At 38.9% G+C, this 26400-nt stretch overlaps 1 protein-coding gene across 1 annotated transcript in view; it reads right to left on the bottom strand.

Annotated features, from left to right (window-relative positions):
* Nucleotides 1-26400, bottom strand: part of CERS6 (ceramide synthase 6) — a 97375-nt gene that overhangs the window by 30845 nt on the left and 40130 nt on the right. The window contains exons 4-5 of the mRNA XM_033065038.2: nt 14986-15043; nt 1197-1247 (exon numbers count right to left, since the gene is read on the bottom strand). Coding sequence (XP_032920929.1) covers nt 1197-1247; nt 14986-15043 — 109 coding nt within the window. The remainder of the gene's footprint in view (nt 1-1196; nt 1248-14985; nt 15044-26400) is intronic.

Consider the following 26400-nt stretch of genomic DNA (forward strand, 5'->3'; position numbering starts at 1 on the left):
AGTGCGTTTAACTTAGTTCAAATGTATGGTTCCAATTCTCCACAGACTTAACCTCAATAGGATAACCTGTGCTTATGGCTGTGTTGCCATCTAAATGATCCATTTGACTGTATCCACAGTAAAGTCCAGCTGGATTTCTGCAGTGCATTGCTGAGTAATTTACAAAGGAGTCGTAGTAAACAAAAAATATTAGAAACTTCATATAGTTATGGAAAAAACCAACAGAACAAATTGAAAACCCAGTACTTAGCCCTGATTAGAAGCCAGTAGACATTTTTATCTTCGAGACAATGATTTTCATAATGATTCCAATTTGACAGTTTGCTTTATGTTGGACCCACACCACTACTAGAATGATATTAGATATAGTCATTTTAGCTCCCGTACTCTAAAAGTCAAAACCAACTTTCTAAATGACCTTGATCTTCTGCGAAGTCTGGTAAACGTATTTTCTTCAATCACTAAGTTTCATGGTCTTCTGTTTTCAGTCAACCTCTTATTGCAACCTTTTTTTGCATTGCTAAAAAGTAGGAAATGGGGCTGAGAGGGACCAGTGACTGTAGCTGTATCAATCTAAGAAACAGGTGTACCTGAAGTTTCAGACAGATTAAATTTCAGCACTTCCCCCACTCTGCTGCTGCTTCCCTAATGTTCACTTCGCCCTCCAGTCTCTGGGTGAAATTTAAGTCTTAATTTCTTCTGAGGCTACATGACCAAATGCCCTCAACCTTTCTTGGATCAGTATTTCTGCTGAACTGTCTCCACTTGAACTATTTCCAACAGAGACACAACTGTCAAGAACCAAAGCATCCAAACACAGTTCTGTTCAGTCTCTGTTAAGAGCTGTCACAAGGATTTATGTGTCTTTCAGACGATACTCTTCTTTACACCTTCCAGTTAGTCAATTGTTTTTTTCACCCCTCCTCTGCTCTTTAGGGGAAAAAAAAGAAACCCTAGATAGATTAAATTTCTTAAACTGCAAACTCTTCTCTGGAGCTTTTGGAATTTAATATGTGGAATTCAGTTATGTTCATCTTTCCCATCTTGAACTCAAGCAAGATGAGAAGAATCTAGCAATGTTCTAAAATGCTGAGTAGCCCATACACACAAACATACTGGCACGAAGCTCCACCATAATAAAAACAGAGCGCTGCAGAAGTGTCGTGGTTGTTTTTAGACAGCACTGCAACTTTTACCTGATACGGATACCCACTCCAGCACTGCCTGGTATTCCAGAGCCAGGGTGTCTGAAAGAAAGAAAAAGCAAAACGAAGGTCTGTACACACCACTTTGTGCTATGTTAAGTGTATATATTTAATACTAATGAAGGAAAAAATATAAGAACAACTTAGAATTTGCAAAAGGCAGCGCACAGCATACACTTACAGCACTAAATGCTTACCCTAGATCAGTTTTTCAAATAAATCCTCACTGCCTGAGAGAAGGCATGTTCTTGTTTCCACCATCAGGTGGAGCAGCTCAGCTCAGGCAAACCATCATACCAAACACATCCAAAATACAATGGGTGAGTGTCAAAGGAAGAAAACAGACACTAGGCAGAATGTTAAAGCCCCAGGCTGAGAATCAGACTAGGCAGAAATGATTTTTGAATATGCCCTTTAATGAAAAAGAAGAAGAAATAAAATTTTCACATCAATATCCTCAGTGCTCCAGTAATGTAAACAATAATTCCTACAGTAACCTGAAAGGTACACCAACATTTGAAGTAACAAATCTCCTAGAGTTTCTGGTATGTCTCTCTCAAGGATGCTGTAAGAACAATTACAGCACTAACTTATCCTTCCCTCCATTAGAAGTAACTTCTTCATGGAACCAATTAATTGGTTCAAACATCTCCACAATATTTACTGTGCTATACATGTTCCCCTCATTTAATGCAATTTTTAAAAAAAGTCTTTAGAAACAGCCACAGCACCTCTGCAAGACAATATAAATAATCTAAAATATTACTCCCTGACAGCTGCCTAAATTAGATCCACACAAATATTCTAGGATAATTCATAGTTTTAGCCAGGTTTGAAAAGCTGTAACTGTCTATCATATTCAACTAAAGATAAGAGATGCTTCCTATCCAATTATTTTGCTGCCTAAATTACATGTTCTAGCAAAAAATGCATATTTTTCTCTTTCAAATATTATGACATCTTAAGGCTTCTTCATAGAGATGCTTGCTGCAGGAACTGCAGATACAGAGGTTTATATACAATTAAAATGCTGATTGCCAAATAAAATAGGCCTTACTTGATGAACCTATAACCACAAAGCCCTGAAGGGTATCACAGCTGACAAATGTAATGCATGCATTAAGCCTCAAAGACCAATACAGCAAAACATATGCCCCTTCTGAGCCACATAAGGCTCAGAAAGCCATGCTGCCATCTCAGACAAAATGCTTTTGGAAACCTAATGGATCCTCTGCGGGCAAGAGCGCTTAAAATAGCAGGGCTCCTACACCACCTTCTTAACCTTCTTTCCTCCCCAGACTCTCCTCCCCTTGATTTGCCTTGGCATCTCTGAGTTGCTCATAACAGCTTTAGCAGCAGGGCACTATGGTTATGCTTCTCCTGCAGGGTTATAGGGAAGAGGTAGAGGAAGAGCTTGGCTTAAGCACAACCTTCCTCTCTGAACTCCACAGTGAGCCCTAGACTGCACTCAACACCTGCATGTAAACCACGGTTAGAGTTGGACCAAGAAGCATCTTGTTTAGTCCTCCATGAACCTCACAACTGTGGAATACTCTGTAGAAGCTTCAGCAGGAAGCAACAATCTTAAAAAGCTCACGGAATCTGCAGTGTGAGACCTAGACCCTTCAGTGAAAGGTGGATTAATCACAAGGGACCTAAGACAGACATTCCAGGGCTCAAGTGAGTCTTGTGTGTAATCATAGGACATGTCTGCTATCTTCCTCACAGCAGGCAAGTTCACCATGAAATACAGCACAGCTCTGCCTGAAAGTTCCATGATGGATAAGAAGGAAAGGTCAGTGACTTGGCTCCACAACAGATCCTTTTTTGATGAACATAAAAGCATGCTTCTGTTTTTGCTGCCTGCTGAATACCCAGTTTTCATTTTACTTATTATTCTTAGTATATAATGTCTGAGAAGGGAGGGACATGCAGGGATTGGAGAAGAGAGGAAATGCAAAGATCCTGATAACAAAAAGCCCCCTCCCCCTTAAGCTGGAAACAGAATACTATAAATTTCAGTACCAATTATCCCAGGCACAGAGCAGCAGCCCTACAATGCTGACACCCTGCCTTACAGAACATAAACGAGTTCAGATGGAAACTGAAGTTTTACCACACTTAGGTGCAGTGCCAAATGAATGCAATAACAGTGACAGAGGACATAAACAGCTGTTCAATCTGTTGAGGTTTACAGTATTAAGGAAGAAATCACCATAATTCCCTTACTGGAATATCTGTTAAAAACTTCATCAAATCTCTCTCCAACTCTGTGATTAAATAGAGTAGTTTTAAAGAATTCCTTCATAAATAAAACTTCTCTTGAGGCAAGGGAGTGACTGAGGATTTTGGAAAAAAAACCCAAAAAAACCCTTCCAAAATTATCTCCGATGTCGCCTGCATAGCCAGAAGCCTTGAGTTGTTTTGTATCCATTGCCTCATTCACTTACCTCTAGAGAAAAGTATCCAATTGGCCCCTGGTTTTCTGAAAGCACTAAGAAATTAAAATCTCCAGGTCTTGCTCAAAATGCTGCTAGTATCTAGTATGTGAAAGGTCAGTTTTGATAGTAAATGGAGGGGAGAAAGAAAACCCAGTACAATAAAACCATTCCCATTTATGAGTATCATAAAGAGCTTTTATGCACCTGATTTAGTCATGACCATGAGGGCATGGTGTAGCTCGCAAAGGGGTTCTTCAAAAGTTCTTAGATAAGTAAGAAAAATCTTCTGACTTTTCCATCCAATAAAGAAATACAGATGCTGTTTTTACCAGAATCCAGCATATAAAAATCCAGGAACCTCATGACAGAATCCCCACATTTCATCAGATCAAAATAAGATATCCTTAGTCCAAAAACAAAAGATTTTAAGTTGCTTTTGAAATTAAACAGCTTTTGAACCTGTAAAACAAAAACAGCACAATCCAGAGCATTCACTGTGGACATGTTCACTACTCTGCCAAGATTTTTATCCGGCTTGGTTATCATGTTTGAATACAATTCTGTATCATTTGTCTCTGACAGTTACAAGCAATATTAAGTGGGACGGAAATTAGCACTATTAATTACAGTCAAGATAATACATACTTCTAGCAAAGCTCTACTGATCTCATTTTTTGGGGGCTGATATAGGCAAGGATGTCAAAGATGTCTCACTTGTACCGACATTCATCAAGTTACAGCACGTCCTTGCTGTTCACAGAAACGAGTGGTACAAAGTAAGGCCAGAAGATTTCCTTTTCATTAGCTTTCACTTAGCCCCAAAAACGCTGTGTGCAATTTGCTGTTACCCCAGGAGCAAACATTCACTGCCTGATACACGTGTACAGTGCATGACACCGCCATACTCTTCCTCATCAGCAGCTGCCTTCTCCCAGCATAGGCAGATCAGCAGCTCCTGCTCACATGGGCAGACCCCTTGGTGTATCCCGAGCTTTACACCTCATCTACCCAAGAGTGCAGCTGCAACAGCAGAGGAGGAGACTGCCAACCTTCTGTTCACTGTACAACACAGTAACATTTAACACTTTTCACACATTTTTTATTATCCAGAAACTGATAGCCTCTTAATCAACAGCCCCTTTCATAACATTAGCAGAAGGACAATTATTGACAATTAACAGGTTTTTTGGGGTGTTGGATAGTAGGGGGGTTTTTTTTGTTGGTTTTTTTTTTGGGGTTAGGTTTTGTTTTGTTGGTTGGGTTTGGTTTTGTGCATTTCTACTTGCTTAAATTAAATAGTATCACAATGCTTATTTTTCCCCAATTATGGCTAGGGATTATAGCATTTTTTTTTTCTTTTTCAATGTATTAATAAATATTCCTCTTGCACATCACTTGGCTGAATAAGCACTTGCTTAGAGGTGAATTGAATTGCTCAATTTCTCTTTTTTTTCCCTGCAACACCTTAATCCTCTTGGCATAGTATGCTGGATGGCTGCTGACATTAAAAAGAAAGTTAAGACTACCAGATAACACAAAAAGCATCCTTCCTTACTTTCCTCTGCCAGGGGCTCTATGTTCTACTATTGAAATTACTCCATCCATGTATGGCAGACCCAAGAGATTTTTCAGTAAGTTAGTCTCTTAGACACAAATTCCACAATGATGTGGGCTTCCTTCCCATCTTCTTACTTGGCTCAATGAAGATCAGCATAACTGTGGACTACTGTAGCCTTTCACTCTTAAGGAGTATATATATCTATGAAAATATTTGTTTCTGCATGTAATGTACAAACAAATACATTATTTTTCCTCTTAACTACAGAAAAAGTCTTGATATTAATTGTGGTAAAACAAGCCACCATTTTACAAGTTACAGAGAGTGACCTTTTTTTTTTCACTATTATAAATATTTTGCAGCTTCTTTCTCTCCAGCAGAAAGAAAATGAAACTTTTCCTCATTATTCTTGATTTTCAAAAAATCTGTAAAGCAACAACTTTCTGAGTCAGCTTTTCAAAATTTCTATTATCTTCCACTAAGTGTGCCTGGCCTCCAAGGACTCCAGACTTAGGATGTCTTGGAGACACTCTGATTTCCTAAAGATGTCTGCTTTTTCCTACTATCATCTGAAAAATTGCTCTGAATATAGCAACATACCTTGCTACTGTTGTATTTGTTTTGCTATGACTTAAGAATTTCTCATACTAAAGTTGCAGTGACTTCAAAAACACATCAGGCAGTTTCCAGTCTCTACTGGCCATGCACGACAGGCTCAGGGCACAACCTTAGCACCCAACAATGCCAAGAGCACAGGCTGAGCCGTGCAATAAACTGACATTGCAAGCACCACTGTAAGTCACCTATACATCAGAATTATCTATGCTTCCCTCCATCCACAAAATCACTGAGTTCTGACAAAACCATGCTGGGAACAAAGAGAACTCAGCAAAACAACAAAATCCGTGGCTACTGTTTTGCATCAATTTGTGCATGTTCTTCCTTCCAGTGAATGTTAATTTGGTTTAGAATGCAGTTGCTTCTCACACCAGGAATAGAATTTTCATAAATCCTTCACAGATCCAAGCAGTCATTGGTATTTCTTGGCACAGCTAACTACAGCAGTGAAGACAATATGACACATTGTCAATGAACCTCCTGAGGTTCTTTTTTCATATATTGTGACTAAGCAAGCTGTTTCAAGTTCCTGCAGAACTGTTTTTTGGTTTTTTCTCTAGAGTTTAGTTCTTTGTGTCTGCAGAAAAAAGGTTTAAGGGGAAAAAATGCTTCTGCAATGAAGAGTGCTCAGTGTTTCCTCTCAGCAATCTGCACTGTTGACTTGCAAACATAATTAAAAATTATACTCCTGCTAATGGGAAACCATAGAATATGGAAGAACTTATAAAGGCCAAGATTAATAACAATCACTGGAAGATGCACTTGACATTCAAATGCAAATATATGCGTGCCCAAAAAAAAGGCTTTAGAAAAAGTATGAATCCAAGTTTTTATGTATTTACATAAAATGATATTTGGAAAGGCAAGATACACTCCACACACACATCCACTTTTCTCTTAAAAAATATAATTACAGAGATCTGGAGCTTATGTCTTGTGTTGATAGAAACTTACTTTCAGCTTATAGCTTATGTGGAAAATGAAGCTGGCAAAAGGAACTGATAATTAGAATCTGGAAAGGTCCTAATATTGATTAACACAATGCACTGAACAGAACTGGAAAACACTCCAGACAGAGAAATCAGTGACTGTAGCATCTCCTCCCCCTCCTTTCCCAGACAGCTGCCAGTCCCCTTACCAAGCCCAGCCATCAAAATATTTGTTCTCTTTTGTGTATCTTCTTCCTCTGACACTTGCTCTGCTAGTCGCTTTGTAGTAAACAAATTTCTAAAAACTTTTGTCTTCATGTGTAATGGCAACATTTTCAAGGACTTGGTCATGAGCAAACTGAGTGGCCAGCGGTGCTACAACATTTTAGAGCAGCTGGAGGTTTACATAAATATTACAGGAGCTAGGTTAAAGTTCCCAGAAACACTATTCAATGTATTTTGTAGTTCCTCAATCTACACTGTAAGAATTGTGCACAAAAAGTAGTGGACACATTCACCAGAGCACTCCAGACGCCTGATAACCCTTTGATGAAGCAAAGCAGCTGAACACCCATTAGTTTTACAGCTGCCTTCTATTTTTGATCATGATGCCAAAACACATCAATTAGCCTAGCATTTGCATCTAAGAGGATATTTCTGGATTTACTTTATTTAAAAATACAACATATAACTGCACATCCAGAATTCGTTTGTTAAGAGAAAGTACTGAAGTTTACACTCGGAAAACCTTATCTTGGTAGGAGGGAGACCTGCATAAATTAAACCTTTAAGAGACCAGGAAAAAATCCCAAGAGCAAATCATTAAAAAAAATAAAATAAGGCACTTCAACCCTTATTGATGATTGCAGAGTAGCACTATTTCAGACTACTCTTAATTTTCCTGCAGGACGCAGCTTCAACAAAGCTCCAGGGTTTCCAGTGCGCTGATACTATGGTTACTCAAAGGCAAAGGAAAGTGGTTAATAATTAAACTCATCATTACATATCTACTTTCTGTAATTATGTTCCTATCTGTGACTGCTCTGCCGGAAGAGTGCACATGTCTGATTCTGCCAGCCCCTGCCTTCCAATAGCATGTGTTGATGGCAAGTGTTTACCAGATCCATTGTATTCCTGATGATGAGTTTTGGAAATCCTTATGCAGCTGCTTTCCTTTACAGGATTCACTGTGGCTTTCTTCACTGACATATAACATATTCCACCAATGCATGCAGTCCACAAAAGGAGACAGAGTCAATTTTTAATAATAAGAGCAACTCCATACTGAGGTAAGCACCAAGTTAAAATTTCATGCCTAAACCCAGATGTTTAGATTGTGGCATTTACTTCCATACAGGCACATTGTAGCAAGATCTCAAAATCATCCCCTACAGTCTGCAAATTAGAAAGTTACTGCAGCTGCATAATTTTTAATAGAAAATACAGTTTTGTCTAGTTCACAGGGCCAATATTTACCCCTAGAGAGGCAAGAATATATTTGAATCACATGGTGCCATCATGGGCAAGTGGTGAAGAAGACCTTTCATTAGTGAACTTCCCACTCTCAAGTACTGCCACTAAAACCATGGCAAAAGGAGCTGATTCTTCTCAGCACAGAGTCACCAACAAGTCCCACCTGATGATCGAGAGAGCAGAGCTCCTTCAGACAGGTTGCTGGAACAGGCAGGCCAAAAGCCCCAGTAGTGTGTGGTCGCTAGCCAGAAACACATTTCTAAGGACTTCAGTCACGGAGCACAGTTAAAAAAGGCAGAACCCTAAGCAACAATGGGTAAGGACAGATGAAATATCTTCTCCCCCTTCCACTCCTGCAACCACTGCATTTTTTGAGGTGCAAGTATACTGTATCAGGGCAATTCACCTGTGGTGCTGCAGGTGTCATTACAACTGAAATATCTGGAATCACAGAATCACAGAATATGCTGAGTTGGAAGGAACACACCAGGATCGTCAAGTCCAACTCCTGGCCCTGCATAGAGCACCCCAAGAATCACATTTCTTAGTGCATGTAATAATGGCATAAGTACTGAGTACTGAATGAAAAAATTCCCTGTGAGAGAATCTCTTTCATACTGTATTTTCCATTAACAGAAAAACAGAAGTGGCAAATGTTAATTAATTTAAATATAAAAACACAGTTTGCAAGGAATTTTTTCCTGCTCAGTTCTGAGTCAGTGACCACAATAACATTTCCTTCTGTAAAGCAAACAAAGAAAGCCAAAACAATTTCCCAAAATATCAGAATATACATAAAATATTAAAGTCATTTTCCCTCTGTTTTTCACCTTCCCCTCCTGATAAGGAAGCGCAAAGGCACAAGTCTTTTGTTGTTTCCATTTGTCACCTGCTGGTGGATCTATTCTGACATAACTAGCAGTTCTCTGCAATTGATCTATTCAAACAACTAGCAATAAGACTGACTGGTAGGGATGGGAACAGGGGAACTATCATAAATTGCATATGATTTTGTTTAATAAACTGCAAATTTGTATTAAGTTTTAGTATAAAGCCATAAACAGTAAATTCGTGCCTCAGCAAAAATCCTAAAGTAACTGGGCAAGAGGAAAGAATTTTCTCTTCCTCATCTTCTTGAGCCTACAATTCCTGGGGACAGGACAAAAAACCCTGCTGAAATCACATAAGTTACCTGTGAGATAACAGCAGTTAGATTCAAATTTACAGCACTACTTTTTCATGTTAACCTAGCATTTTTCAATAGCCAGTAGTCAAGAGCATCAGTAGGCAGAAGTGAGAAAGCTCTGAAACGTGTGACAGGGTAACATTGGAAGGGAACATAATAGGAAAAAACCCAAAAGATCATTGATAATATATTTATTTATTGCCAGGATTTCTTCCTCTACTACTTAAAGATAAAATGAAGCAGCTTAATGACTTGAAGCACTTATGGCATAAAAATACGTATTGTTCTACAGGCTTTACTAATTTAATTGAAAATACAGCTATCCCCCTCCAAGTCATTCCTTCAAATAGTGATTTCAACTGAACAAGAGCAATGCAAAGCACCAGTTACATTAGTAGCAACCTGTTCTTATACCCAAGCATGTACTCTTTGCTCATGCATCATTACCTGTGAAAAACAGGACCGCTACATTAACTTGAATAGAAAAACATGAAAAGCTCATGGCAATAGAATGCTGAGCTAATACTTTGCTACAAGTATGAATGAGCCACCTTAGAACTATTTTTATTACAAAAATTGCCCAAATATAACACTTTCTGAAGTATTTCTTCTACATCTGCCATTTTTATGATATGACCCTGGAAAAATTTCAGTCTTTCAGAAAGTCAGGCTGCCAAGAAAACGAATCCTGTACTGAAGGTAAAATTAGCAACCAGTCCACAGGGGGACATGAGGTGTGGCAGCCCCTCCTTCACTGCCCGGAAGGCAGCGCAGTGCACCCGCAGAAGAATTGCTGTGGATGGCTCAGTACCAGCTGAACTCGCCAAATTGATGATTACATAGCATTTACTTACTACTCTGATGTTATTAAATACCCCCAGCTGGATTCAAAACAGATAAAGTGAAATTCAATTCTAGATGTGTTTTTTAAATTAGTGTATTGCTTTTCCTTCCCATGATTATTAAAATTTGCCCCTGCTGTCTACACTTGAAAGTCCTGTTACCATCCATGTCCTATTACTGAATTAGGATACCATTGTTAGTCTCCTTTTGCTTTTTTCTTTCAAAAACCTTCAGATTCCTTTCAGCCACAAGTAAAATCTGCCAGCTTGCTTAGCTTTGTCCTCTTTTGCCTGATCCAGTTATTATCTTAATTTCCAAAAGCTTATACAGTAAATTACTTCCTATGGTGACTTGCTTTCTCTTACAAAGCCTCATTGTCCAAAACGCATTCATTTTCCTTGTTGATGCACACCGAGGTGCTGCAGTCATTTAAAACTAAGTTTCTACAGTAGCTTTGATCTTTCTCACAGCATGACTCATGATTTATATCTCAAGCATCCAAAACACTAATCTCTCCTAAATGCCCTCAACAATTTTTATGCCCTTTTGAACATATATCTGAAACAAATTCCTTTTCCATGAGATGGATCTAACTACGGTGTTCCTGGAAACCTTTTCCACTTGTGATGCTTATTTAAAAATGTAATGGCATTTCCCCTTTCTCACAATAGCATTCTTCAAGTGACTCCGGAGCATGGCTATTCTTTCTTGGTCACTCAGTGAATTAGAAATTGTTTTATCACCTGATGTTCAGCTCCGTTTTCATGGAAAGGAAAAATACTATAACCTGATTTTAACATCCAAAATTATTTTAGCTTAAAAATTTTCAGCACTTACAGAAACTCAGCAATGGGTTTTACGAGTAAAAAATAAGAGGTAATAAAATCCTCCAGAGAATCCAAATCATTTTTAAAGCAAGCATAATCTGCCAAAGGCAGGCTTCATTTCCTCCCTTAGTGGCCTACGTATCACATTATCCCTCTGTTAATAGCACAGTAAAATATCAAATATCAGCATTGTGTTAAAAGGGCTCCACAGTGGCCTCTGGCATTCTTCATTTAGATGAGAATATTTATCCAGCACTGGGCAAATAAGCTCACTGAACAAAAGGAATTACAAGGCTTTAGTAACAGATAATATAACAACCTTTCAGGAAGAACGTGGGAAGGAAACACCACAACAGATGCAGACTAGAGCAGAAAAAGTGCCCAGCAGAAGGCCTGCTTCAACTGATTCAAGAACGAAGGGGACACCAAGGGCTCTGGAAATAAACCCCCTGCTTTCCCAGCTTTTGCCATGATGTTTTTTTCTAGAGTCAGTTCTGATTTAAACCAAGGTGGTAGATATTTTCCAAATTCATGCTTTGGTATCTCAGTGTTACAACAGAAAAAAAATAGCTTGCTTTAAGGAGTCTTATTCTAGGAGTCAGACGATCAGACACAATCCCAACAGTGGTATGAATTTTTCCAAGATGCTGTATTTCTTATATTGTTCTGTTTCACAAAATATCCATCAGCACTAATTTCATGAAAAAGTAGATGCAGCAGATAGGGCAAGAGAAGATGGAAACAATAAATTAAATACTGACTATTCTGATGCAGGTCATTTTTTTCTGCTCCAAGTGATGCAACATGCAATGGGTTCTACAAATATTTCCAACAGCTGAGGAACTTTTATGCCGAAATGAAGTCTGTCCTACTGCTACAAAGACTGAAAACTGTCTAGAGCACTGGACATTTTGAATACAGCAGTTTAATTTTATGAAGTGGTCATGCATAACAATCATTATTTTCTTCATCTAAGGTTAACAATCTCAATAATAGGGAAGCTGTAACACAGATACCATGCCAACAATAAGCCATCGCTTTATTGACAAGTCCTTTTTCTGTATTTCAAATTATGTGGTCTGACTTTAGGTGCCAAAATTCTGGAGTATAAGCAATCTGAAATGGCATTTACAAATTCTACACTACTCTCTCTGGGCTGTAACATGCACGTACCACTCACTGCTGCTATTTTATCCCAAAAAGAGGCAAAGAACAAGCCAACTCAACAGAGCAGCAGAATGCAACATTCTCACAGAAAAGCATGAAACCAGTTTCTCTCTAAGTGCACACAGAAACTGTGGGCCACTAACAGAATATCTCCTTCTGCCACACAGAAACTCACTGGCTCAGTGGTTAGTGCACACATGAGGATAAGCACTTCATTTTCCTCTCTTGAAACATCCCACAGTTTCAAGAAAGAGGAACTTTTGTAACAGTAGAAGTGGAGCTCTACCTGTCTGTTTTTTTTTTCCCCTTCATACCACCCTGCCATTTGTAGGGTCCCTTGAGTAGGCTTTTGAAATCAAATTTAACATGGCTTTCCCTGTTCTTTTGCAAGCTATATGTACCACTAGAAATTGTGACTACCCACCAGTAGACAGCTCTCAGTTCTCCAGTAGGGGATGACTCATTAGGAAGGACACTCAATCAGCTGCATACATACAGAAGCTTGTTGCAACCAGCATTTTTTAAATATAGCCACAGCATACTCATATCATCTGCCTTTCTTCAACACTAAATTTGAAAAATAGCAAGATTTGTTCATCCAGCCAGACGATTATTTTCCCAGTAGAATACCTACATGCAACCTCAGGTTTCCAAGTCTCAGTATAGACTTCAAAAGACTCACAGAAAATTCATCCTCTTCTGTGAGTTTGTAATTCTCATGGGCAATTAAAGGAAGGAAATTAAATGTAAAAAGTCTATATATGTCACCTGGAAGCTTTGCTTCCATATGCTTGTCAAGATTTTTCATTTTACAGCATTATACAGGCACTGCTCAGCACCAAGGATGAGCAAGCAAGAAACAAGCCAATCCTGAACTCTTTGTTCTGTTTCTTCATTACCAAAGATAATGATATTTTTCCCATTTAATTGGAGCACAGTCAGACCATTAACTCTTAATGAGCAAAGCCACCATTTATTTAACTAAAAATATTACTGAGGGAAACAAAAACACCTCATTCCTATGTTAATGATAAGCAAAGCAGTCAGTTTAATGCCACTGGAACTTAATGTCTTGTTGACGTCACTAGTGGTGTGGTGCTCTGCAAAGAAGTGTTTTGTAGACATGCAAATGAAACAAATGGTTGAGCTGAAAAATCTCAGCTTAATTCAGAAAGGGAAGAATTTGCATATACATGATCAAAGTGGAAATGCAATTGGTTACTTATCTTTTATGCTTCAAATATTAGTGATTTATAAAGACACAAAGAATGCTGTAGTGAATGCTGGCTTTGGTCCTGCAGTGCCAAAACATCTCATTCAGAAGTCTGAAAACTAAGATGGGATGGTCACATCTAGCATTTTCCATTTCACTAAGAATGGGGGCAATGAGGATTAGATGGAAAGGTGAATGCTTCACATTAAATGATTTTGTGGGCCACCCACTCACTCTGCAGTTACAAATAATTTAAATCTGCTCTAGAAAACAGTGAAGACTGGAGCTGGCAGCTAGTAACAAAGAAAGCTTCATCTTCTCTTTCAAAGTTGGTATCTTGACCCATTTCTTCACACAGAAGAACAGTCATTATGAAAACTGCTCTTGAAAATAATATTTGAGGTAGAAGGTGGACAACTTGAACTCTCAGCCTACAATTACAGTGATTCTGTCTTCTCATAAAGTATCAGAAATTACTTCAAATCCTGATTATGATGAGCTATTTCATCCCCTCAGTGCATTAGCCATCACACTGCAGGGCATGTTCTGAAACACACAGTACTATGGGATCAAGTGATCATACAGAATGTTAATGGATGAAGTACACATAAAGTGTAAGAGTTCAAGGAGGCAGAGGTTGCATACTGCTCTGGCCCACACTTCCCCTGGGGCTGACTACAGCTAAATAGCTGAGAACAGCTCTGATGTGCCTTCCCTACACAGGCACATCATTATTCCTGCTCACACCAAGTTGCCTTGCACCTGGGACAGCTTCAAGAACTACAGACTTATCTTAAAAAAAGATACGTAAAACCGCTTTTACTTACAAAGCACCAGAGATGTTCAGGATACCTTTCCTTGTGTCAAATTTTTGACCAAAACAAAGATTATGTGAACACACTGAGTGCATACATTCCCCTAATTTCATCTCCTAAAATTACAGAAATATGGCCTGTCTTGCACACAAGTTTTGAGAACTAGTGTAAAAACCATTTGCACCACAAATCCGAATTATTCTCTATTGCAGGGTTAACAGACCTGTGTCAGAGTGCTTAGAAGCTTTCAATACCCTTCTCTTTTTAAATCACCTGAAACACAGCATTGATGGCAAACTCCACAGAAACTTCCTTCCATAGTACATTAGACATAGAATAGGCAAAAAGAGGTTTGCTTTTTTTTTTCCAAAATACTTATGCCTTTTGTTTGTTAGTAAAAAGTAACTTCTGTCAGAGGCATTTAAACAAGGATGATGGAGAAATTAATACTTTGGTAAGCCTTACTGCCAGCTTAATGCCTATAACGAAAAGGAATCAAGTGAACTAGTGTTGCTATGCCTTTTTCCTTTTAAAACCCCACTAAATATTACTAAGAACTTATATTGCTTACCAATATTAGTAGCAAAGCACTTTGTGAATGAATACTAAATTTTAATTTTCATTCCTCATGAACATAGACTTTATATTATACCTGCACAAGACTTCAAGTCTGTGATATGTTATGAAAGCATAATAATACAAGTGCCTACCTTTTTCAGGAACCGTACTCCATAGGTAAATATATAAAGGTAAAATGTAAATCTCCACCTGCAAAAGGTACAAGAGATTAACTCTAGGATACCAGGTTTACATATTTTACAGTTCAACACATGATTTCTTATTTCACCACCAAACCACCATACCCTGGTTACATTAACAGAAGCTTGAGCAAAATTTTGGTCTTGTTTTCTACAACTTCTGTTATCAAGCATTATGCTCATTTGCCTGCTTTTCCTGGCCTCCCATTAGCCCTCTGAAAATACTTGCTAATTTCAGGGAAAAATCCTCACACATTTTCAAGGATAATTAAGTTTTTAAAATTTTAATGAAAACTAGCGGGACAGTGGAGGAGAGAGGACAATTTATCCATCTGTTGCAGAAAAATTCATCACTTATTAGACACCAGGAAAAAGATAATAAATTTTACTAAGACTTCAACAGGTGACTTGGGAGTAGTGCATGTCCAAAAGACTCTTTAGTAAAGAAAAGCATCATTCACAATGAGTTGGAAATTCACTTGGCAGATTCCAGCACTTCACACTTGGTTTTGGGGAGTGCATTTGCGTCAGATAGATACCCTGGATACAGATATATATCCATAATTTACATCCACTTCCCATGCATCCCTTGGTAAAAATTATCTACATTTTCCCAAATGCACTCAGAAAAATTGCTGAGCTTCTGGATTTTCTTTTCAGATAGAGGCAAACTAGAAGCTAAGAACAGGATGCCATGGAAAATAAGAGAAATCACCAGGAGATTTAATACAAAATCATCCTCCCTCTATCTTTCTCAGTCTTCAAGAAAAGAAGACAGACACAGTAAATCACTTATGAAAGAGCTACTAAAAGTCTAAGGAAATAAAATCATAACGTTGTGCAGTATAAATTCTTAGGGGAATTCCTGTTGGATATTTTTTTCCCCAGGGGTTGGACTGACTACACACACATGCTTAATATAAACACCAGAGAAGTAATACTCATAACATTTATAGCAGGATGAGATTTAGCTACCTTAGTGTGAAGCAATGCTGCAACGTGAATCATCTTCAATGACATATTTTACAGTGCTTACAACTTTCTCTCCACTGGCAAAACAATTAGCTTCCAGTTAATTGACACTGGAGTGCTTTCAAACATTACTGGAATGGTTACAAAACAGAAAATGTTCCTATGTAAAACAAGGTTAATCCAAATCTTTCCCTTCAAAGCTACTTTTACAAGTATTTAGAAAGACAGTTGTGTCATAAGTAACCCTCTGACAATTTGAGGAGAGTGTAAGAACACCAGTGAGATTTGAAGTGTGATACTTCAGCTGAACAGAAACTCTATTTTACACTTTAGTCTCCGTAGCATGGCAGAAATTAAATTATTAAACTGATATGACAGAAATAGCAAACCCTTCAAGTGTTTGGTCACTGTACTAACATGACACACCATTTTCGTGCTGGCACTTTCAAGATACTGTGAAAATAGAGTACTTGGAGGCAAAATGTTAGCTGTGCTGGCAGAAACCTTCAAATCATGCACATGAAAGAAACAGCAAGGATAGCATTTTGAAGGAAGGATTTATTTGGTTGGAAAGTTTCTTGTTAGGCCAATCCTACAGCCAGTTAACTTGCCATTTAATTTCAAGGTTACATATATCATCTAGTGAAAGTTTGAAGGCTATCACTGAAAATAAAAATATTAGAAGGAAAACCTGCCTAACCTATTCACTGACAAGCACTTCCAGTGCTCTTCTTCCACTCCTAAGTGTGAGCAGCTATGATAAATTCATTGAAAAGTTTTATCACCTTCCACATTTCTCCAAGCAAAAGTCAGAACATGCTTAAGGGCTTTTCTAGCTTGCTGTTGGGAGATGCAATATTTCACAGAGGAGTTCAAAGGCAGTCTGATATATTTGAAATAAATTAATAGCTGAGTTTCAGCTGGTGGGTATCAGTGATTTTTCCAGTCTGTATGGACATTTGGAAAACTCCCATTGCAGAACTTCTTGCAGCTACCACCCCTCAAAAAATAAAAAAAGCCTTTCCCAAAAGAGGCAAATTAAGAAACATCGATCTCCCCATCTAACTCTCCACCCACCACCCAAAGTACTGACACTGCTATAGATAGACACTGCTAAAGCCATGGATTGCCCTGGAGGAGAGTTTCTGGAGCCAAGAGCCACTGGGTATTGTTTGGGCCTGATGTAAACAGTCAACGTGCTTCAACCGTTCAACAGATACAAAGGTGATAGATGCACACAAGGATATGATATGCTCTTCTTCCCTCATTCGCCAAACAAGTGGACTTGGATTTAGCACCAGAAGATGAAGCAAGGCTAAAAATTGAGTGATAGCCCAAGCTGATCAAAGTGCCAACTTCTTAAAGAAAAAAAGAAAAAAAAAAAGAAAAAAAAGCTCATTCCTGCTGAACAACAAGCACAAAAACTATTTTACAAACTTCTGGTTTAGTCAAACTCCAATAAACAAAATTTCCAGATAAAGCAAAGATTCTCTGCCCTATTAACAACATACAAAGGAGACAATAAGGTGAAGATACATTAATTCATGCTTAACTGAAAGATGAAAACAACTGAAGCTTCTCTGTTTTGCGAGAATTTACTCTGTCTCTCAGACTTCAAACATTCCTTTGGTCAGCTGTATAGAGACAAATTTGAATTACCCGTATACACACAAAGTGCCCTGCTTGAAAGACTTAAGCTAGTTTAAATCCAGCAAACCTTGATGAAAGCATTCGAGGCCTAGTGTTCTGAAAGACCTCATCTGTTGGCTTGCAATAAGGTTTATGAGGTTCACTTTGGTCCTCCACTAAAAGACTTCCAAACTGAACCAGGCTTGCACCTGGTCTGCTCAAACTCTGAATAAGGGAGATCAAATGGTTTACATATGGACCTTCTGGCAAATTCTTCAGGTTGTGCTGCTACCTACCAGGACAGTGCTTCAAACATGAATGTGACACACTGCAGCAAAAAAGTCAAGCTAAAAAATTACTCTTCCATAAGAGAAAAATAAATTCTTTTCTAATGTGGTCTTAAAAAGAATGCAGTAGAGTCCCACAAAGGTGCAGCAGCAGATCTGACTGCTCTTGTTCTACATTTGAATGTTCTCCTCCTAATCCAGAGCACAGTCAGTTTCTCAACCTCTCAACCCTTTTAACTTTGAGCTACTAATGAAATTTTAAAGATGTTTCAACACAACACAGAACATCTAAAAAGCTGGAAAAGTTGGAGACCCTCCACCAGCTAACCTGATATATCCCACAGTATGTTCAATTCAGCAAAAGCTATTTAAGTGTCCACTTGAGCAAGCACTTCACTGATTTCATGCATATATCTTGTCAGGTTCCCTTCATAACAACAATGAAATTTTGTCCTTCAAATTTTCCTCTGAATTTTTGCTCTGAAATGTGAAATTAAACTTCAGCTAACTAAAAAATAATAAATAAATAAGCATTAACTTTAAAAAAAATTGATCAAAGCAGTGCTCAAGCAAAGCACGCCCCTAGTCCGTACTTTTTGCAATGCTCACCACGTGGGGTTCATGCTCTGTCAGGAAGACGCCATCCTCCCCACAGACCTGCTGTCCAGCTGAGTGAGCTCAGCATGAGTGCTCTCCTAAGAAAAACGGATACTTCTCCCTAGGGCAAGGGTGAAGAGGCACAAGGCCTCTCTGCTCCTGCAATTTTCCCTTTTTTCCAGTTTTTTTGCAGGAAGATTGAGTGGCCAGGGTGTGAACACTGGCACTCCTACAGAACTTTGCAGCATGCACCTTGCAGTGCACAGTGCTTACGGCTCTGATGCCAAACCAGTGTCTGCTGCTCAGCAATGGTGAGCAAGGATCCAAAGCCATCCAGCTGCTGACAACAAAGCATCAAACATAACAAATGCAAAATCTTAAAAACATAAAAGCCATTATGCTTCCAGAATTGTAGCTGTTACTTACAGAGATGTGTTTGCCACTTGTTTGCTACAGTCAGGGCCACAAACAGCAATATAAGAATGCCATACTTCAATGCAGCTAACATTAAAAAAACCTCATCATATTTAGCAACTAGTTATAGGCTCACCACGTTGCTTGCAATTGAAGAAAGTGGCTCTCCATCTCTGAAAACTACTTGCAGAGAAACCGCAGATGCCTGAAGTTTTCAATGGAAATACACTTCAGTAAAATGTCAGATTTGCTGCTCTCCATCATCCACTGCTCAACTTCTGGCAGTGGATGACAGACCTCTGGGCTCAGGCTTTGGGCTGAAAGTCAAACTGAGCCTCGTGCGAACTCCACAGTTGCAGGTCTTGGTTCTGGAGGTGAGAAGGCTTGAACTACCATGACACAGCTTGTTCTCCATTTTAATCCCCAAAGTCTGAACGGACATTTGTAAGCACAAACATGTAGCTGGGCCATGGAATCATTATCTGGGACTACTTTTTGCTGCAATGGTTTCCTTTGTCTGTGAAAACTGTGAAAGTGCTCAAAGGAGCATCTCTCAGCCTGAGTTTAAACAGTATTCAATGCTAATTTCTTTTAAATGAGAAGCATTGTTAAGTTCCACACATGTTCACTGTGACTTAAAGCAGTTTATGTTTTATCCTCAAACCGCTTTTCTCTGCTCCCACAAATACAGTATGACAGTCTTCAACTTTCTGATTCACTCAAGTGGACTTAATCCAATTAATATTGCTTCTGACATAGCCAGAGGTATACATTCCTTCTAGATGACTGTCTCTAAAGACAAATATTTAGAGGATGATCCTAAAAAACAATGGACTCTGAAATTCTGGATCAACTTTTTAATATTTGCGACATTGTCTACTGATCTCTTATACTCCAACTTTAAGTTAAAACTAAACACAAGAAACAGCAACCCTTCTCCCCTGAACCTACAAAAAATTCCCATAAATATACTATTTTTTGAGCAATAAATCATGTAAAAATATAAAACGGAGCACCGAAAAATAATTCCTAATCCATCCAATAAATAGCAGCTCAAACAGTACACTCCACTAAATCTTTATTATCTTCAATCCTGGTACCTAATCTCATACAAAGCTGAATGTATGACTGTATGGTTGATGGAAGTAGCTCCTCTGTTCCAATTTCCTGCCTCCCCAGATTTCTGTAAAGATAACTTGCTGCACTTTCAAAAAGCTTGACAGGTGCAAGTAGATACAACAAATGTTAATTAAAAATAATACATCGGTAAATAAATAAATAAATAAGTAAAATCTTCTTGCCTCTTTTGGCATGGTATTGCTACTGAGTCAGTGTGGACCATGCAAATGGTATTTAGTTCCTGCACTGTGGTTAAACAGATGTTATACGAGGAAAAAGGCAGTTACACACAACTCACTAAGATGTGCAAAATAGCAGGTATGATAAATTGAGAACATTGCATTGCTCTCCTCTTCAATCTTCTGGATTAAGACTTGACTGTCGTCTGATTTTCCTCTTGGTTGCAGTTTGAATCAGTTATTTAATATTTAGTATTACAGCGCCACTTGAGACCAGTCCTGTCCTAAATCTGTATGCTCAAAATGCAGCTCTGCAAGTCTTAAGAGCGAAATTTAGTAGTGCAGAAAAGAGGAAAGAAAACATGGTACTAAATTTTGAAGTGATGCAGGTTTATAAATAATAAAGTGTGTTTATATAATTAAGCAAGAAAATATGCATAATAGAAAAGGTGTTTTGGTAACTCATTCTAGGTTGCAGTTTCTGTTTAATGGTTATGTAACTCTTCTCCTCTGAGTACTTTGAGGGCTACATAAAATAAAGTCCTGATAAGACCTCAGAGATTTATGACCATTGCCAAATCCTGCTCTACAAAGAGATACTAACTGGAAAGCTCATGGGAAGCACACACAGAAAAACCACATGCACTGTCCCTTGTGGTCTGATCAGCAGACCTGTTTTCTCCTCAGTGATGTTCGATGCCAACAGCTGATGAGTCTTGGAGAGAAATCTACTCAAAAGCCTTCCTAACAGGAACCTTTACTTTCCATTTTCACTAATGATCTCACAAGTCACCTATTTTCAGATAAAACAGCTGCTCACTGTCCCACTCTTCTACAGTTCTAGAGGAATGAAAACTTGAATCTTCCAGACTGCATTTGAATTTCACCTAGCAATGTTGTCCTAGCCATGACAGCCAACATATTTGTATGCATAAGACACCTTTGTGACAGGTAGCCACCTTCTTAGACCAACTTGCATTACCTGTTTTCTTTTGTTCCCAAACTGAATGTTACTTTCCTGTAGCATTATGTGTGTCCCAGGGTATTTTTTAGCCTTCTAAAGCAGAGGCTGAACCCTTAAGAGTATTATCTTCGTGGAGGTAGGCTAGGTGTCAGTGTGGTTTCTCCATTTCCCTGAGGAAGCTGCCTGGCTGTGCTTTGATCCATGCAGCACACACCAAGTTTGTGCACAGCAACCACTCACCCTCTGATTACACAGGTAGAGATCAGTCTGCCAGGGAGGATCTGCTGTGCCTTCACATGCTGTACTTCCATCTCAAAATCAACTTCTCTCCAACTTCCAAGTGGGAGTTGCAGGGATATCATAATTAAGACTGGAGGATAAGCAACATTTTAGCAGCGTATTCAAACCTCATCTTGTCAATTTTGTCACAGCATCGTCCCAAAAAGCCTTTGATGAACTAAAAAGTTTCTCATCTCCATCAGCATCGTGTGCATGTTCTCGCAGAGAACGCTGCCACTACATCTATCCATGCAGGACACTGCAAGCCCCTTTCCACTGGCAGACAACTTACACAGAAAACAGTGTAGGTTTATGCTTACTTATATGTAAGTGAAAAATGCTAAACAGAGTGGAAGCTAATTCTCTTAACTCTGTGTCTCTGTGAAGAGGCATAGTCCATGTATCTATAAAATGAAATACAAATATTAAATGAAACTGTGTAACAACATTAATACAAGGGAGAAGAAAGAAGTAAGGATTTGCAGTATAAAAATTCATCAGTTGTTGTGTATAAAATAACATCTTACTGACACTTAACTCTTAAGTGTTTCAAGCCACTTGTCTCAGGTGTTTGCCAACTTCATTTAAAGCTGAGGCTGAATGAAGACAGCAGCTTGTCTCTTCCACAATGAAGAACTAGACAATTTAAGGTGCACAGAACACAAGAAAGCAGTAGCTACTGCAGTCTTCTCAGTATTCTTGTAGTTGTCCTAAATTGTTATATTGTAACTATAATCTGGGATTTGTGTTCACATTAACTAGAATTTAGGGAGGAATTATTTAATTTCCATAAGATAAGATAATGGTGAGCACATACCCACAAGAGAATGGAAACCTAGTTAATTATAACCCTGCTTAATGTACAATGATAATGCTAAGTGGTGGTGTCTTTGTAGGACGAACACATGAGTTAATTTAAATTTATTAATTGTGTAAAAAACTGTCACAGAAGACAGTAAGGGCAGGGAATTCAGAGTTTTAAGTAATCCAATTTGAGGGAAGAGGGAGTTCCACAAGATGCAAAATCATAAGTGCTTAAAGCACTAAAGTCTAAAAATACAGTGAGCATATTATGAGGACATGGCAGGGTTATCTTTGCCTGTCTGCTCCAGCAGGATAGCAGGGAAAGAGGGCTGGCAACTCCTGACACGACCAATGTTGTAATTTCCCCCTAATACCATGTTTGGGCAGTGAGAAGTCCTGAGGCCAAACTTAAAAAGAAAAAATGTTGATCACAAACCAGATTCACATGTGGATATGGCAGACACAGTAGGAGAGAGGAATCATGAGGGAAATTACCAACCTTGCCTAGTGCTGGGGTCTGCTTCATATGAGCCCTGAGCTAACTGAAGCCTTTTGAGCAGCATACTATGGAGTTGCAAGAAGTCTACCTCTATCTTCCCCTTTTCCAGATGATTCAACTTTTTAATGCAGCAGGATAGGAGAACAACGAGAGCAGACCCAGACTCAGTAATTTTTCTATTCCAAATTAAAAAATGATAGGAAGAATTAAATAAAGGGTATAAACAGAGCCACAGGTGCAGCTGGTCAGCAGAAAAGCATTCATTCACTCAGCCTGTGTTAATCTTAGCCCTTATGTTAGAGCAGGCAGGAGGAAAAGATCCACTCAGAGGACCACATGGCATAGCATGCCCTGCTGCACCACACAATGTCCTCCCACCCTCTCACATCAGGAGGGGCCAGGTGGATTAAGCTGCTTCCCCCGCTTCTCTCCTCCATCACATCAAAACTTCAGCTTTCACCATGGGTACAAGTACGGCCCATACTTCTCTGGTTTCCCTTCTGTTACTTGGCTGCATACACACTCTGCACAACCACAAGAAACAGAACTCCGGCAAGCTTATGACCCACAACAGGAAAATCTGAGGGATGAGGACCCTACATTTGCATGCAGGGTAACCTTTAACCCCAGAGAGTACGGTGGGTTACACTACAAAACAGCTGTACAGGCAGCTGTCTGGCAGGCAAATGGGAAGGCAAGGATGAAGAGTTCAGGAAGGTGTCCTTTACTGCTTTTTGGATCTACAGTGGTAGCCTGTGCTGCTGAACTACAGCTTGAGCCAGCTTGTGCAAGTATGCCTAACACAGATGTTCCAAGAAGCAAACCTGAAGGCATAAACCCACAGCAAACCTCACTGTAGCAGCAAGGCTTGATTGCCCAGAGTCTGCGTTGGAAGTGTGAGTGCTGGGCAAGCTGTGTGATGGGGTGAAGATACATGGAAGATGTTCACTATTGATTTATAAAAGAACAAATGTTAGAGAAGTATTAAAATTGCTGACAGTGGTTGCACTGTGTTCTCACAACTTTCAAATTAGGACAACTTGCCAGCCATTGACTTCTTTGTGTGTCCAGGGACTCAAGCTACAAATTACTATGTATTATGTAACTCAAGGCAACCAGTACTGTCTTACTAAGCAGGGAGGCCATCAGTGGACCAGTGCTGAATGACATCATACAAAAAATACATTTACAAAAAATAAAAGCCTCCATCAATACTCTTCCAAACTGACTTCACATACAGCTTAGAGAGTAGCAAGGGAATCAGTAACATGCAGAACTATTGAGTGCTACACTTGTGAGGTAACATTTCAGCCTGATGTAAAACAGATCAGGATTTCTGTCTTGCTTTCTACATAGTCAAACATGACTCCAGGCCTTTTTGCATTGCTCTAGTTTCCCTGACATGAGTCTCAGTATAAATGCCTCATGCACTTTTACCTTCTACAGAGGCCTTGCATTCAACCACGTCTCTCTTCAGTGATCTTACTAGACATAATTCTCTTTAGAGATTAACAGGTCCTTGAATGTATAAACTCCAGAGGCTAAAGAAACTCCTACAGTACTATTGTAAAATGACAGTATTTTACATGCTTGCTATAGATAACAATTGCCAGATCATCTTTGTTACTCTGCACTTCAGTTACCACTTGCCAGCAATCAAGAGTCTCCTTTCTGAACTCCCCTACCACCTCAAGCAATAATAAATACCTCTTGCACTCAGCAAAGTCACACTTCCCTGTTCTGGAACAATTACACAGACTCCAACTCCCTTCACATTTCATTGAACACTTATGTCCTCCATGCACAATCTGCCTTATAAATCTGACCCTGCCAACACCTGAGCTTCCACTCCCTACTTGCCCTTCATGTCACAGTCCACTTATCAACAAATACCAAATATCTGATTGCCCAAGTAACAGCAATTCCTGTTCCATGGAAATCAGCAAAGGAAAACAAGGGAGATAGTGCAATCCTGTGGTCACTGAAGAGTAACTATCACACTTGCCACAGAGAATGTAGTGCGACTTCACAGACCCATCCCCCCTTCACTTTTTTGGTCTTGAGCACTGGTTAGTCCTTCATTCCATGTAGCACTGGAGTAGTTGACAAATCAGAATTAAATTGACCCAAAGTACCATCTACCACATTTTTTTGCTCAGATCAGAAGTGTGTTAGAAGCTGGTTTATTGAGAGCCTGATGGTATTAAAAATTCAGAGCTAAAAGCCTATTTATTTTCTGGTGCTTTACTGCTCAACACAAAGCACAGCATTTTGTTAAGATTTGTATCACCATGGTTCAGAATTTCAACAACTAAACAGCTGTCTTTATTTCTTTCCTTTTCACAATTATTTTTCCAGTACAGCTTTGTACAACAGAATTACTCTGCTAGTTGAGAAAAACAAGAAGTTGCCCGAGAAGTTGCAAACAGCCCACAAAATTTCCACAGAAATGTGCATAACAAGCAAAAAAATCCCCAGTCTGTATTTCTCTATATCTATGCACATACATGTGCACACACACACATACATACATTCATAGATAGATACAATCTTCCTCCAAAGCAACATGCATAAACAAAGTTTCAATTCCTTCCAAAAATAAGGAGACAGAGGTTCTTTGCAACATCAAAACTATAACACACCCTATTTACAAGACACTTTAGTATCCAAGCTTCTTCCAGAGAATAAAGAGGGGAGGAAAAATAGATCTTTGGCTCTTCAGTCTATACATTTCCATGTTTTCACATGCAGAATATTGCATAAACTCAAAACATCTCTCTTGGCCATATGTTTCTTCTAGCCACTCCTTAGAAACCATATAAATGTATCTAATAAACAGCTTGCTTAAATGCACATAGCTGTAGGACAGACAAGTCATCAGCCTGATGACATTCCAAAATCCCATGCTAACAACTTATGGCATCACAGGTTCTTTCCCTTTGCTCTGGACAACAAGGGGGGAGAACAGAATGTTGTCTCTTTCTGTACTAAGTCTTTGAGAAAAGCAGACATGCCTACACACTGGTAGTATGAGCAGAAAGAACACATTGAAACTGGGAAGACACTAGAAGTGGTTTGGGAATCATTACTGCATTGGCTTTCTGCACAGGGACAGAGAGAAAAGAATAAAATTACCCCAACAGAAATACCTGGAAGTAGAAAAGTCCATTTTGCACACTCAGTTGACCACTTTATTTCTTCCTTTATGCACCTTGGATTTTTCAAGTTGAAGAAAGGAGCACAAATGGTGTAAATTCACAAAATAGGAGAAAAGCCATGGAGAGATTATCCCCTATGCAGCTAATACAGCAGGCTAAGTGCCTGAGCTTTGCAATTTGAGGATATACTAGGTGCATACTTTTCCTAATGACTATAAACTGTGACTTTAATTCTAGGTTTCATGCCAGAATCACCAAATCCTTGGGGTACAAGGACTGACTTGCTACTAACATAATATTCAGTGCCACATTTATTAGTTTCTGAATGGATCGTTAATCACCACCTGGTGATTATGAACATTAATCAACATCTAGTGAAATTACCTATTTCATATTTCATATAAATACTTATCACCATAACATCTGAAAGCTTAACCAGGTAATACCACTAACTCTCACCATTAGG

This window comes from Catharus ustulatus, chromosome 7 (assembly GCF_009819885.2).
Source record: "Catharus ustulatus isolate bCatUst1 chromosome 7, bCatUst1.pri.v2, whole genome shotgun sequence".
Taxonomy (NCBI): domain Eukaryota; kingdom Metazoa; phylum Chordata; class Aves; order Passeriformes; family Turdidae; genus Catharus; species Catharus ustulatus.